At 30.2% G+C, this 16,154-nt stretch overlaps 1 protein-coding gene across 1 annotated transcript; it reads left to right on the forward strand.

The window, feature by feature from the left end:
• The first annotated feature begins 9,852 nt into the window (after positions 1 to 9,852).
• Positions 9,853 to 15,528, forward strand: LOC146909900 (uncharacterized). Its single transcript, XM_085723053.1, has 9 exons — positions 9,853 to 10,530; positions 11,305 to 11,520; positions 11,749 to 11,931; positions 12,136 to 12,357; positions 12,565 to 12,681; positions 12,781 to 12,939; positions 13,624 to 13,725; positions 14,049 to 14,117; positions 14,926 to 15,528. Exons 1-9 carry the CDS (start codon positions 10,240 to 10,242, stop codon positions 15,157 to 15,159), a joined length of 1,593 nt encoding a protein of 530 aa, XP_085579179.1. The 5' UTR covers positions 9,853 to 10,239; the 3' UTR covers positions 15,160 to 15,528.
• The last annotated feature ends 626 nt before the right edge of the window (positions 15,529 to 16,154 follow it).

The following is a 16,154-nucleotide window of genomic DNA, read 5'->3' on the forward strand; positions in this document are numbered from 1 at the left end:
CAAGATGTCATGCATTGAACAATTAATATTTGTGTTTGGTTCTATGACAAAAATTGATCTTAAACTGATTTATGATGAAAATATTTAGTTGAATGTAAAGCAAAAATCATATAATTTTACATCCAAACATATATTTGAGTTGGACAAAAATTTAAGTGTAAAAATTATATATGAAGTCAAAAGCTATAATTTTAGCTTGAAATTTAAATCATTCCGAAGGTAACATCAATTATAACCAAACATACAATTAGACACACCACAATATTGTTAGACGTTACAACTAATGAAATACTTTGCTTCAAAAAAAAAAACTAATGAAATACTTTTAGTATAAAATCGAAATAAACTGATGTAGATTATTTAAAATAATCTTAAAAAAAAAATTATACCCAGATACCCTATTTTTGCATGGTGTACCAAACCAAAATGCCTACAAGGCATGGAGAAGAGATGCTGACTTGAAAGCTAGAGGTATTTCTTGACTCTTAAGGAAATACTTCTACTATTTGGAGAACAGTTAAAAAAACTAAAAAAAATAGTGATATTTGTACAACCATTTGCTACAACTTTATTTTTCTCTCTTTTTATTGATCAAAAACAAAAACAATATATATATATATATATATATATATATATATATATATATATATATATATATAGATAGATAGATAGATAGATAGATAGAGAGAGAGAGAGAGAGAGAGAGAGAGAGAGAGAGAGAGAGAGAGAGATAAAATAAGAAATAATGTGAGTATGAGATAGAGAGCTATCAATTTTTTTCTTCATAAAATGGTTGTACATATCATTTCTTCACCCAAAAAAATAAGGACATAACATAACTCATAATTGTGAGATGAACAAGTATCATAATTTTGGGACTTCCCAGAGATCCTACACTAAGTTTGATCATCACATTTGACTAAGAGAAACAAAAAAAAAGTAAGATTGATACAAAATCTTCACCCAAATATTTAAAGCATTAGGTATATGGGTCATCTCACTTATACTTTACTAAAAATCTATTATGACATCCAATATAGAACTTTAACTCACACTTAACACATTAACATCTCTTAATCAAGTGTTTGATTCTCTACGTCTGTAATTATGTGACATAGTCGTATAAAGTCAAACAGAGGCACAACATGTTCAAAAATGTTGGTTGGTGATGGTCTCACGGAAGGAGAGGTTTATGTTTCTTTCTCTCATGATAAGATAGAAAGGAAATTAGAAGAAAAAAATGAATATGAAAAGGGAATTTGAACATGGGAAAAGACAAAAAGAAACAATAAATATTGTGTGTTTTGTCCGTAGAGTATAGAGAATAATGTAAGTTGCTGGTAATTTTATGTAGTTATTGAAGGAGTTTGAGATTTTTGGGTAATCAATTTTATCAAAAAAATTGACTAAATTAAAAAACGCTACATGATTTAAAATGTTCAATAAACATGTATTTTTTAACTTAGCATGACACATTTGCAATTTTCCATTGTCACTTGTCATAAAAAGTCAAAAGTGAAGGACTTTAAAATAATAGAGGTAGAATGAAAAAAAAATTGTATGAAAAATAAATGACATCCAAAAACTAAATTTTTCAATAAAAAATTAAACAAATGGCATTCAAAAAAAAAAGTCATAATGTTGTTACTACCATGGTATCCTACATATAAGTTGATCACCACATTAGACTAGAGAAATCACATAAGTGATATTGACACCACATCTTCACCTTAAACCTTAAGCCATTATATATACGTGTCATATCACTTATATATTGCTCAATTTGCATCCAATGTGGAACTTTAAGTCACACTTACACATCAACATCTCCCCGTATGATACTCTCTGCATTCGTGACTTACAATCAGGAACAACTCGTGCATCCCCAACAAAGTCGAACCAAACTAGGCTACCATTGTTGGGCAAAGAACAATCCTCCGAGTGAGAATGATAGTACATTTTCCCCCAAATATTTTAAGGCATTAAAGTATATGAGTCTTCTCACTTATATGTTGCTCAATCTTCACTCTTCTATATTGTGTTGGACTGTAATTGACATTTGATATATCACAACATTTTCTCTCTTAAGTATGTCTAATTTCTAGCCCATGCTTGACACGTGTGTCCATTTTTTCATGTATATACAATTGTTGTAAAAGAGCTCATATTGCTTTCATTTTTTTTTTAGAATTGCTTTCAAACTTACACATAGTCATTTTATAGCTAATTTAAAGGTTGCATATCTTAGAAAACCTTCATATCATTTTCAACATGTTTCCAAATACATTGTTTAAATTTATATCACAGATTCACAATCTATACAAAGCTTCTCAAAAAGAGAACTTTTTGTGATCTTCCCTTTCCTATTAACTATATGAACTCCAAGTGAATAACTGAAAAATAATCTTAAAGGTTTTTTTTTAAAATGCTAAAAGTTTAAAATATTATGGTTCAACAATCATTTTTATGAATATGAAAGGATTTAGATCCTCTCATTCCATTCATTCTTTGCATCTCTCACCTTCCATAATTTGTGTCCATCTTTCTCTAAAGTCTAGAAAGAAGATAAGAAGGAGAGAGATAAATATATATTTAGAAATGATGTGCTTTTATTCATTTAATGATGTTTATGTTTTTGTTACAACCTTTTGTAGGTATTTTAAAATTGTTACCTAGAAAAAGTGTGATGCTTTATTAGTTGTAAAAACACATTTAAAAATTTGTAGACGTTGCATATGTTTTAGGGTTTTGCTCACAAGTAGGACACTTGTTAAAGATTAAAAAATAGAAATAATTTACAAGTTTTATGTACACTATTATAAGTTAGAATTTAATAGTCAAACATTCTAACTCTATGAAACGATTCACTTCATTCTTATTATAGATAGATTATATCATAAATGCCTCATAATCAAGCATTTTTGCAAACATGTGTTATATGTCCATTAAGAGGAAAAACTTCATCCTACCACTTTTTTTTACTATGATCTAAGTATTTTTATCAATTAGGATGTATCTATTTTCAAGCATTTCAATCATTATAATAGTGTACTTTCACCATAAAACTCAAGAGTTGATGTTACTCAAGTGTGAATTGAGTTTCTATCCTTCATGATCAAATAAATATCAACTTGTATCGCATCCCTATTGATGTATCAAAATTCAAACGTGTTCAACATCATACACCATATCCTTGTAAATCATTTCATCAAGTAATTGCAAAACTTTATTTTAACTTTTATAAAGTTTGAATATTCTATGAATCACATATACTTTTGAATTCTCATAGTTATGTCTGTGAATTAACTTATAAACATGTTATAGTATTCACCAAATAACTTAAATTTATGATGTTTTGTCAATCAAGTATATTATAGTGATACACAAACTTTTTTTAACATTATACTTGCTATTGAAAATTTCATGCATTCCAATTTGAAGTTCTACTTCTCTCTTATATATCAAAAACATTTTACACTAAACACATTAAATATACATAACAATAATAAAAATGATCATAGAATACTTGCATAACCAACTTTAAATAAAACACTTTAAAATTTATTTATGTTTTATTAAAATAAACATTTTCATAACATAACTAACATATGTATCATAAATTTCACATGTTAAATTTAAGTTTCACATATAAAATGTTATACGACTAATCCAAATAATAGAAAAAGAATAATACACAATAAACCAAAATCAGTAATATTTTTTATAACTTTTGTACATGAACATTTGCCAACATACAACAATTTAAAATATATTCAAACTAAGCAAAAAATGCATGAAACAATCAATTATAATTTAATAACTTCTTGCACAAAACAACAATACCATCAAAATATGCTTCAATCTCTCACATATTCATATTTTCTTTTCACTCCATTTTCACCATGGCTCGCAAGCGTAAAACTAGGTCAAAAACCACCACCTCCGGTAATACCATGACAACCAATTCAGTTTACGGCGACGTCGTTACTGTCACTGTCGGTTCATCTTTCTGCAACACTGGAACTAGATCTAGTGAAAGAATAAAGTTATCGTCATCCACCTCCTCCGATGATCCTGTAGCTATTTTCGACGATTCAAATTCCGTTAAGACTCGTAACAAACATTGTGTAAAAAAGAAATCAAAAATTTAAAATTTTGTCTCTCATATTTCTCTCGTGCACAAGAAGTAATGTATACTTTCTTTCAAAAAAAATGTATACTTCTCTATTTTTCATGTCACTTTTGTAAGTATTTGACAATTTAACTACTCCATTTTTATGTTACTATAAAAATATACAAGTATGTTAATATATTCATTTAAATAAATTCAAACTTTTTTCAAAATATATTAATAATGAACCATTAAATATTAATATCATTGATGTTGTTGCCTCTTAAATACAATCTTTTATCTTTCAAGAGAGTCAATTCACAGCTGCCTCTTACAAGTGGATTTGATTCTTATAAGAAACTCATATATGAATTAACTTGCAAGCTCATTGTGTTTCTCACCGTTATACAACTTAATATATTTAAACTGCTTGTTTAAAAAGTTTTGGTTGTACTAATGCAAATAGACATTGATGGAAAACTTATTAACATCAAATTTATGATCAATAGAGAAATTCAATTGTTGTAGCTAGTAAAATGTGAGTTGTTAAAATCTCATGTGGGTGCTATAGTTACTAAATTTTAATCAAATTACCCGGTGTTTGAAAAATTTATGAAAATAAGGTGAAGCATCATCTTGCAATTCAAATTATTAACTGATTATGCAAAAGAATTAAGTAAATATCATCTAAATCAAAACTTCATTTGACAACTCAAGATGTTGTCTTAAAAGCATTCCAAAATGGAGCATTAAAATTCAAAGAGTTTGTGGAAAAAGCTATGTCATGAATATAAACAAAAGAGAAATATCTGCACAATTGATATGAGAAGTCTTTGATCTCATATATGAGATTGATGGTAGATTTTTTTTACTTCAATTGATATGTATGAAAATAAAATATGACACTTGATCGTAGAGTCAAGTCATTCTTCTTCTCGTGATCATAAATCAAATAGAGTTGTTAAAATACGATGAAAATTTCAATGGTTTAAGAAAATTGAGAATATATTGCATTCAATGTTCAAGGAAGCTCAAAACTCAAGGAGTGTGAAGTTCTTAGGGTTAGTATTCTCCAAGAACCATGAGGAACTTGGAAAAAAAGTAGTGATTGGACATAAAAGACAATAACTACAATTTTAGTTATTAACACCCTTATTATAAGCAATATGTTTTCTACAACGTTCAATAATTAGAAAGAAGATTTTTCTTTTTTTTTTGGTGTGGCAATTATAATTGCATTTATCGCACTAGCTACGTTAAAACGAGATGTCACTAGTTTTTTGTCTGCAATATTCTTGTTGTCTGTCTTCAGTGATGTTCTTGTTCCATAACTAAAAGTTTACATTAAAATGGAAACATTAATCATAGAATATGGTTTTATTCATGTAGTATTATTTGTAAGTTTTACATATTTGCTAATTAGAAATGTGTTGCACTTTATTAGTTGCAAAAAGTTGCTTACACAATTGTAGATGTTGATATGTGTTTTAAGAACATTTTTGTTATCCGAAATCAAATGTGACAATGTTTTACTTCATGTAAAAAATAATAACGTGAGTGGTCATCCTAATATCTAGTGGCGGATCTTCTTATGTGTTTGGATGGGTCATGACCCACCCAAACCTAAAAAATAATAATTTTTAATATATATTTACAGATATTATAGTTTAAATTTATACATATTTAAAACTCAAGTATTTTAATCTATAAAACGGTTCGATAGCAATATAAAAAAATATTAATACTATAAATGAAATTTTGAAAAACATCTTACTTAAAAATAGTATTCATATCTGTTAAACTCAATTTATAGTTTATTGCAACTAAATGTCACAACAATTTTCTATGATAAAGAGCTTATAAAATGATTAATCATAATAAGTTAAATTTATACTCTAACATAATCATCTATTAATGATTGCAATTCTTTGCTATATCTCATATTTACATATTTAATTAACACACCATTTTTATTTTAGAAGTTGTATCATGTTTTACATTTAACTCATGAATAAGAGAGGTAGACAATATTTAAAGAAAGAAAGGAGTTGTTAAACAAACCATTATTATTAGTTCATTTCTCGTTAAAAAATTTCATTGTTTCTTGACTTTATTTTTCTCTCGCTGGACTAGTATGCAATTTCTAGTAACATATTAGTTTAGGTGATAGTATTTGCATTATAGATTCAGTAATCTGTAAAAGAAATGGAAAAAGTTTTTATGTAAGATCATGGAAGCAATAAAAAAAATTACGATTTACAAACCCAACGATCTCATATGCAGACAAATTTCTTAATCATTGAGTCACATAGATCATTGAAACGTGAGATTGACTACACATCACCTACCACCACAAAAATAACTTGAAGTGAACCCATATTTATACTCACGCAATAAAGAGGAAAAATGAAATAGGTTTGACACTATATGAATGAGTGAGAGCAAGAGAAGAAGCCATAGCTCGAAGCTTTTGTTTCGAACTTCAAAACCTCACTCATGGGCACTCTCTAACACCACCCAAATTCGAACTTTCAATCCCTTCAACCCTCAAAAACCAGCACACCCTCTTCCTTCTTCCCATCTTTCTTTCTCTTTTCCCTCTCACTTCACCTCCAAATCCATCATCATCACCACCAACATCAACATGCTCCAAACTCATTCCGGAAACTTTTTAGAGAATGTTAAATTAATGCTTATGATTACTATATTTTTAATTTTAAAAATATTATAACAACATAGATTAAATTTGAAGAATTCATATAGACCCTCCAAAACCCTCATATAATACAATTTTGAATAATATTACTCCATCCGGTCACTATTATAAGCAAAAATCAACTTTTTAGGTTCATTCATTAAATGATGTATTTGGTCAATAATATAGACCAAATACATTATTTAATGAATGAACTTAAAAAGTTGTTTTTTGCTTATAATAGTGACCGGAGGGAGTAACAACACTCTATTTTGAATACTCTCTAGAATATTCACTCTCTTATTGGTTTAAATCATTGTGGGTCTACACTTTGAAAATTGAACCCACACAAAGTGGTGGGAATACATTGATTTCATTCAATAAAAGATTGATCGATAGAGAGAGTGTTGAAAAATGAGTGTTGCTAGCATTCATTTACAATTTTTTAGTTTGACAAAGGATGAGTTTTTATATTATGAAGAAAATTAACCCCCCAGAACTCTTTCCTCCCATTTTCTTCTATTTCTTTCACTTGTTCATTACTTTTTTTTCCAAAATCGTCCCCTCTATTTCCCTCTAAACTCGCAAACAAAGCATAAGTAACCAAATTTTGATTCATAGAAGTTTGAATTTGCACATAACAAAAAATAAACTTTATTTATTAAAACGACAGTTAAATAGAAACACAATATTCATACTCAAACCACGTTTAAAAAAGAAGAGACATAGTAATTTTACTCTCTTTTTTTTAAACACTTTACCCACTTTTGGTAAAAATAAAATAAAACAAACTCTTAGTTAAAAAAAAGAGTAAATGATTTTGCTCAAAAAAAAAGAGTAAATGATTATTTGGGTCTCTAACTCTACACCTCGTTGTTACAAAGGTCTTTGACTCAAGATTAAATAAAGTAGTCCCTATCATGAATGTGCAATTCTGTTATCACTTCAGTCCTTAGCATTACAAATTTATGTCAACTGATGAGGTGACGTGTACGAGGTGCCAGATAGAGTGAAAGTATAAAATAATCACTTTAATCCTTGAACCGAAAATTAATACCCCTAAGATGAATATCAAATTCCTAAAGTCCGAATTTAATTTCCAAATCCTTAAATCCCTAAATTTGATCTAATTCCCTCTTTGTAAAATTAATTTTTGCTTTTTGGTAATGAGTGGAGATTTACTCATAAAAAAAAAACTATCACACAACAAAGAGGAAAAACGAAATAGGTTTGACACTATGGCCCTGTTTGGATAAACAACTTATATTGATGCTTATAGCATTAGAGCTTATAGCACTAGAGCTTACATCATAAGCTCTTATACTCAATAAGCTATTTATGTTTGGACATGTACACTCAAAAGTACTAACATATATTGAAGTGTTTGGATGTGTCATTATATAAGCAATTATGAAATGATAAAATATTTTTGATTTAAATTAGAGAATCAAACCACAATTTTTTTTAAGGAATTAAACCACGATTATAAAGTTGTAAAAAGAACAATATTAAAATATAGTAATAATTTTACCATGCATATAAAAAAGAGTTAAATAAGCTTTCGGTCCCTATAAATATAGTCAATTTTATTTTTTAGTCCTCATAAAAAAAATGACATGTTTTGGCCCCAATAAAAAAATTCAGCAAATAGTTTTAGTCTCTATTAAATTAAAATTTGTTTAATTATGATTAAACTCTGAAACTTTTGAAGGTTTTTTTTACATAATTGTTTAGAACATTATAATAAGTTCATCCACAAAAAATGTGCTCAAAATTTGATTTTTAAGCCAAAAGTTTACTACTTTTATCTTGAAATTTTGATGTTTAAAAATATCATATTTAATTCCTTAGATGATAAAAAGTTATAATTTTTGGGAAAATAGTTTTTTTATAATATTCTTAACAAGTCTGTCAAAAAACTTTCAAAAATTTAAAAGTTTAAGCATAACTTCACAAATTTTAATTTAATAAGGACAAAAACTATGTGCTGAAATTTTTTATGGGGACCAAAATATGCCCCTTTTTATATTAGGACTAAATGAAATTAGATATATTTATAGAGAGCAAAAACTTATTTTACCTTATAAAAAATCATCAATATTCAAATAGAACAAAATTAACATTAGAGGTGTAGATAAATAGTGTAAACATCACCATTCTTAATAAGTGTAATAATGTAATTACCCTTTTAAAAAAAATATAACAATGCAATGAAATAATTAAACATAGGTAAAAGTTTTATAGTCCTATATCATTGTTGAAAAAGTCTTTATTTTCTTGTTGATAGTTTCGTGTATTACTTTACTTACATAAAGATAAAACAAAGATAACTATATCAATCACAACAAAAGATTAATTATATACAATAAGGAAAATGTTAACGAGTGTCCCCGGACATTCTTTAAGGACCATATTTAGTAAGTATATTATGAAAATGTATGTAACTAATGTCTTGGAAATCGAAATGTTTGACTTTTTTAAAGAATAATTGTCTATTCTGGATAGCTTAAAGAGTGCCCCCGGGAGCACTCGTTAACAAGACCCATACAATAAATAAAATACAGGTTTTGGAATAAGTGCACCTAGAGTCGAAGCACGTCCTCTCATTTGTAAATTTGGGCTTATTAAAATATGGCATAAGCAGCTTATGAAATTGTGATAAACTGTTTTTATTGATTTATCCAAACACCTTTAAAAAAGCTTATGTTAGTAGATAAATCCACGTAAACTTCGAATAAGCCAATCCAAACGGGGCCATCAAAATCGGACCGGACATTAAAGAGCATGCTAATTTCATTTTTCCCTTTTCAATTACTCCCTCCGTTTCAAAATGAGTGTCGCTTTAGCCAAAAAAAATTGTTTCAAAATGAGTGTCGCTTTCAGTTTTCAATACAATAATAACTTTTTCTTTTCAATTGTACCCTCCAATTAATACTCTGCACACTACTTCCAAAGTATTACTTTTAAAACTAACCAATAGTTAATAAGGATAATTTGATAAAATAACCATTTTCTTTCTCTTAATCATTGCAATTCTTAATATGTGTGTAAACATCTAAAACACACTCATTTTAAAACGGAAGGAGTATTTCGTTTCTAATCTCTTACTCCCTTTTTTCTCTATCTTCTCTATCCTTTCAAATTTTTTTTTTTTTTGAGGGAAACTGTGTAACTGGATCTGTGAATGAAAAGGAAGACGACAGATTCATTTTGAATCAAAGCCGGTCCAACCTCTATAAGCTATCGAACCGCCGGTTTTCTTACCGGTTCTGTGACAGTCCGGTTTTCAGCTTCTTCCGGACCGGACACATATCCGGTTCACGGTTCCACCGGTCGGACCGGCCGGTCCGGTTCGGTTTTGATAACCATGCAGTGAGAGCAAGAGAAGAAGCCATAGCTCGAAGCTTTTGTTCCGAACTTCAAAACCTCACTCATGGCACTCTCTAACACCACCCAAATTCGAACCTTCAATCCCCTCAACCCTCGAAAACCAACACACCCTTTTCCTTCTTCCCATCTTTCCTTCTCTTTTCCCTCTCACTTCACTTCCAAATCCCTCATTGCCACCAGCAACACTAACTTGTTCCGACCTCATTCCGGCGACTTTGAACTCTCTACTTTAACAGCTTTATCTCCATTAGACGGCCGTTATCGTCAAAAAGTTCAAGAATTAGCTCCTTTCATGAGTGAATATGGTCTTAATTACTTTAGGATCATTGTTGAGGTACAACTTTTTTTTTCTTTTTTTTTTCTCTCATTTTTTGATGACCCTTTTGCTTAAAGTACCCTTTTTTATTGTTATGTTTGTGTTTATATGAACTCAATTACTACAGGATCATTGCTGAGTTACCCTATAGTTTTTTCCTAATTTTTTTGATACCCTTTTGTTAAAGAACTGTTTTTTATTATTTGTCTAATGTTATGTTTGTGTTTATATGGAGTGAATTACTACAGGGTCATTGGTGAGGTACCCCATTATTTGTTCTTCGATTTTTTCAATACCCTTTTGCTTAAACAACTCCTTTTTATCATGCTTCAAATGTTATGTTTGTGTTTATATATGGACTCAAGTACTATAGGGTCATTGTATTTGTTGAGGTACCTGTTATCTATTTTTCTTCAATTTTGTTAGAACAAAAACTAGTAATAGAAAATCAAATATAATGTAGCTCGCAATCAATGGAACACAATCGTTTGTTTACGCAATTCGGCCAATTGTGTCTGCCTATGCGACTATAGAGTAGCTATAGTTCCGAATATTATTTGAGTGAATTAGGGTTTACAATGTTACAAGTCATATAAACAATATCATGGCTAGAACAATATCCCTGAAACGTACCGTGGGATAAGGAACCTTTGCCAGCTCATCTCCCCTGCCCCTTGCCACATTTCTGTGTCTATATATGAGTCATATTCAACAGATTTTGGACACCCTTTTGTTTAAAGAACTCTATTTTATTGTTTTTCTAATGTTATGTTTGTGTTTATGTTGTTATAGATTGAATGGTTGCTGAAGCTTTCTGAAATTAATGAAGTCACCGAGGTTCCTGCCTTTAGTGAAGATGCTAAGTCTTTCTTAAAAGGTTTGATTGATGACTTTAGTGAAGATGATGTTAAGGAGATTAAAAAATTTGAGAGGATTACGAATCATGATGTTAAAGCTGTGGAGTATTTCTTGAAACAGAAGTGCCAATCAAATGCTGAAATTGCCAAGGTTGCGATTAACTTTATGTTATTTTTTTGTGCTTTGTGATTGTACATTACTTTCTGTTTGAGTTTTGGGTCTGTTTGGATAAACAATTTAATGAAACACTTATGTACATGTGATCAGATGTTCCCATAAGCTATCACAAGTGCTTATATCAGTAGATTAGCTCAAATAACTAATCCAAACAGACCCTTGATGGCATTGTGTAATTTTTAAACAAATATTTTTCAACAGGTGCTTGAGTTTTTTCACTTTGCTTGCACATCCGAGGATATAAATAACCTTGCTCATGCTTTGATGCTGAAAGAAGCAATGAATGCTGTTATGTTTCCTGTCATGGATAAAATAATCAAAGCTTTGTGTACAATGGCCAAAGACAATGCTGATGTTCCTATGCTTTCTCGCACTCATGGCCAGGTAAGCTGATTTGTGCATTATTACTTGATTATTTAAGAATCAATGTACTATTGTAGATTGTAATATTGAGATATTGAAAATAATGCTGACTCAGCAACTATTTCAGTTCGTTAACATTATTATTCTTCAATTTTATTAGTTGCCAGATTTTCATTGTTAAACCGTCTTGGTTGAACTTGGTGATTTTTCTGTGATATTCTTCAGCCAGCTTCACCAACAACTTTGGGGAAGGAAATAGCAATATTTGCTGTGAGGCTAACCAGAGAAAGGAAGGAACTATCTCAGGTTGAGATTTTGGGGAAGTTTGCCGGTGCAGTTGGAAATTACAATGCACATCTTGCTGCATATCCTGATGTTAACTGGCCTTGCATTGCACAAGAGTTTGTACAGTCTCTTGGATTAGGTTTTAATCCTTATGTTGCTCAGGTGTGTTATCAAATTTTTCTTATTTTTATTTCCTTTTGTTCTATTCTGGTTTAACACAGTTTTACACATATATAGTTATATCTTGAGTGCGTATAAAATTGAAGTTAGCACTAGGAGATAACAATCATTTAATCATACATACCGATTTGTTCACAAGATGGTAATTTCATGATTCCTTCTGATTATATTACTCCCCTTGGTTAACAGATTGAAACCCATGACTACATGGCAAAGATTTTTCATTCATTCATTCAATTCAACAATATACTAATCGACTTTGACAGAGACGTATGGGGCTATATATCTTTGGGCTACTTTAAGCAGGTGAGTTTTCTAATACATTATCTATGACCAGAGTGTGGCACCCTACTTTTTAGCAAAACAACAATCGTTTTCATTTTTCATAACTGTTTTTTTTTGCAGACCACTAAGGCTGGGGAGATCGGGTCTTCAACTATGCCTCACAAAGTGAATCCCATTGATTTTGAGAACAGCGAAGGCAACTTAGGCGTGGCTAATGGAGGTTTTTCTCATCTAAGCATGAAGTTGCCGATTTCACGTTGGCAGGCAAGACTTACTTTAGTTTGATTTTAATGTTCTTTGTTTTATTCCAATCACTGTGTTGGCATTATTATATGACACTGAGAAGATTTTACAATGAGTTTAATTTTGATACACTGTCGGTATAAAAAGTTTACATTGTCAGTAAATCACAACCAATCATATGTGTGACTTTAGAAGTAGTTATGATTATAATCAAATATTTTTATTGATCCGACTATCATGGTTGATTTTTCGTGTAAAAAATCTTTACTCTGACATTGTATGTAAATGAAATCCTTTTACAAAATTACATCTTCTGAAAGTGGTTAGTATAGTTTTGTTTAGTAATGTGTGTGTGAGTGCTTGCGTGAAAGAGTGACCTAAGCTATCCTAGTGTATGGACCTTTTATCATAATTTAGTGTAGGTGATAGTCTAATTGTGTGCCAACTGCTGATACAAACAAAATTCAGACCGAGTTGTCATAAAAGAATAAAAAAAAATTAACTGTTTTATTGAAATTGAACAGAAAATGGAAAATATAATTCTTGCCAAGTGTTTTCTCTTTATTCTAAACTACTCCCTTCACACGAAAGCTATCCCATTACAAACTAAATCCCTCTATTCTGATTTCCCCTATTTATCTCATTGATCCCTTCTAAGTTCTCAATAGCAAGTAGATCTTAGAAGTAATACTTTTTAGTTTGTGCTTTTTTGTTTTGCAGAGGGATTTGACCGATTCAACTGTCTTAAGGAACGTGGGTGTAAATTTTGGTCACTCTCTTCTTGCATATAAAAGCACACTTCAAGGAATTGGGAAGCTTCAGGTGTGCAATCCAACATTTGATTTGTGCTACTTTTATTTATTTTTTAGTTTGTGCATGATTATCTTTAATGATAATAAAACATTATATTTATATTTATTATTATTATTGCTATACATTTTGTTGCCCCAACTATTAGATTCATTGTAGTTAGTATACTGTTTATATGAGGAGGATGTATGTACAGTGTTGCAGTCATTGATTATTTGCACAACTACAGTACAATTTTCTTGTGTTTTCCTATTAAATCTTGAGAAAAAACAGTCTGCTTTCACTTACTCATTGAGCTTTCTTGTAAATGTTATAATTAACAATTCACAATTTAGGTCAACGAATCTCGCTTAAGCGAAGACTTGGACCAGTGCTGGGAGGTGCTTGCTGAACCAATCCAGACGGTATTTATATTCTTCTGTCTTTACATTTTTATCTAGTTTAATATTTTTTATATTATATTGAATGCCTTAAATATATTTGTGACTTGAGTCCATTGATGTGCTTCAGTGCACGATGTGTGGTTGTGTACTTGGTAGAACAACATTAGGAGAGTTTTTTCCTTAAAAGTTTACTAGCTGATGACACATTATGGGGGAAAGGGCCTGTTAATCTAGTTTAAAATTTTATTAAATACTTCCACAACTACAAATACTAATCGAGTCAATTATTGTTTTCAATATAAATTTGCAATGATACTGATGTTTTAGGATGGAATGTGTTCAAATTAGTGTGCTTTTCTTTGATGCATACTTCATTTAGGACTTTTCATGGTTCACTTCACAAAGGAAATCAGATCGTTGATTAGTTTGGTAAAAGTAAAACTAAACCAAACCGTTAATGGTTTGTCATGAACCGAAATGGTATAAAGGTTAAGTGCACCTGTTTCGTGGTTTTGAATTGAATCAGAACTACCTTTACAAAAGAACCAAACTGTACTTTTTTGAACCGAGCTGATTCTTTGTGAACCGAACTGTACCAAATTGCTATTCTTAACTGATAATTAAAACTGTTGAAGAAAAACCAAAAACTGAACCATATTGAATATTATAACTCTGAAAAAAACAATAACCGAACTGAAGGGAACCCGGCAGTGACGGATAGTTCACGAACTAAACGTTTTTTTAACAGCCCTACCTTTTGTTGTTTCTTGTTGCTATTAACCTTTCAAAATCCTGCAATAATAATATAATATGCAAATTCTTTATTTAGGTTATGCGGAGATACGGTGTTCCCGAGCCTTATGAGAAGTTAAAAGAGCTAACAAGAGGAAAAGCAATTACCAAAGAGAGCATAAGAGACTTCATCGAAGGCTTAGATATTCCACAAGATGCAAAGGCCCATCTCTTAAAGTTAACGCCGCACACTTACGTTGGATCAGCCGTTGAGTTGGCCAGAACTGTAGAACATGAAGTGAATAATATTTTGAACGGAGTAATCACATAAACAAGTGGTTGAAACTTGAATCAGTTCTATAGAGATTTTGATTAATTAGTGAGAGACTACTTTGCTGACAAATGACAATACAATTTTGTGACCTGATACTCACCATCGATGATCATCAGTCGGTAAACGAACCTTCAGATAAGTTGTTTCATTTATGAAAAAGGGCATGATTCGGTGATTATGAAAAACCATAGTGATGTAGAATGATATTCAGGATTTAAGTTTTGACTGATAGGTAAATTGTATTGTTGTCGAGTTTGTTGCAATTCGGAAGTGTTGGACCTTAATAAGAGCATAGGTCTGATAATTCAAACAATCCAGCTATGGATTGACTCCAAAATAACAGAATTTCTGAAATCTATTTTCCAATATTGGGAAAATTTCATTTCTCTTTTCATATGAATGTGTTTGGGATTTCAATTTCAATTGTATGTGAAATGAACTGTAATTCCTTATATTTTTACATGTTTCTGTGGTTCAATGTATTTTTACACGATTAATCAAACATAGCCTAAGGGTTATTTTTATAAAACAAATAGTTGAGTTTCTGTTGAATCAATTTTGTCAAAGGTAATTAAATAAAACTTTTTTTTTAAAATTTAATCAATTATTGAGCACTACATTAGATTGGCAGTGGCACCGCGTTTTGAGATGAAATAAAGATAAAAGGACAAATATTCTTAAAGCATATTATGATATCAAGATATGAATGAACCTTTTTATTGTTATTCTCTGGTTGTAATTGCAGCACTGGGAATCTTGGTGGTTCATATTTTGAAACACCATGACTGTCCTCCAAGCATTTTTTGTGACAGCAATTTCTCTAGTACAAGAATCATTATCAATTTGTTTAGATTCATTTATGTTGTTCTGACACTTTGTGAGAATGTTTAATGCAGACCAGTGAACTCTATCATAATTAACAATTGAGTTTTTTTCTTTGGGTAAAAGGGATTTGAATTTTTTTTCTTCTCTTGTAGTATGTAGAACAAATT

The sequence above is a fragment of the Medicago sativa genome, chromosome 7 (genome assembly GCF_051527215.1).
Source record: "Medicago sativa cultivar Bolivia chromosome 7, Bolivia_mono, whole genome shotgun sequence".
Classification (NCBI taxonomy): Eukaryota; Viridiplantae; Streptophyta; class Magnoliopsida; order Fabales; family Fabaceae; genus Medicago; species Medicago sativa.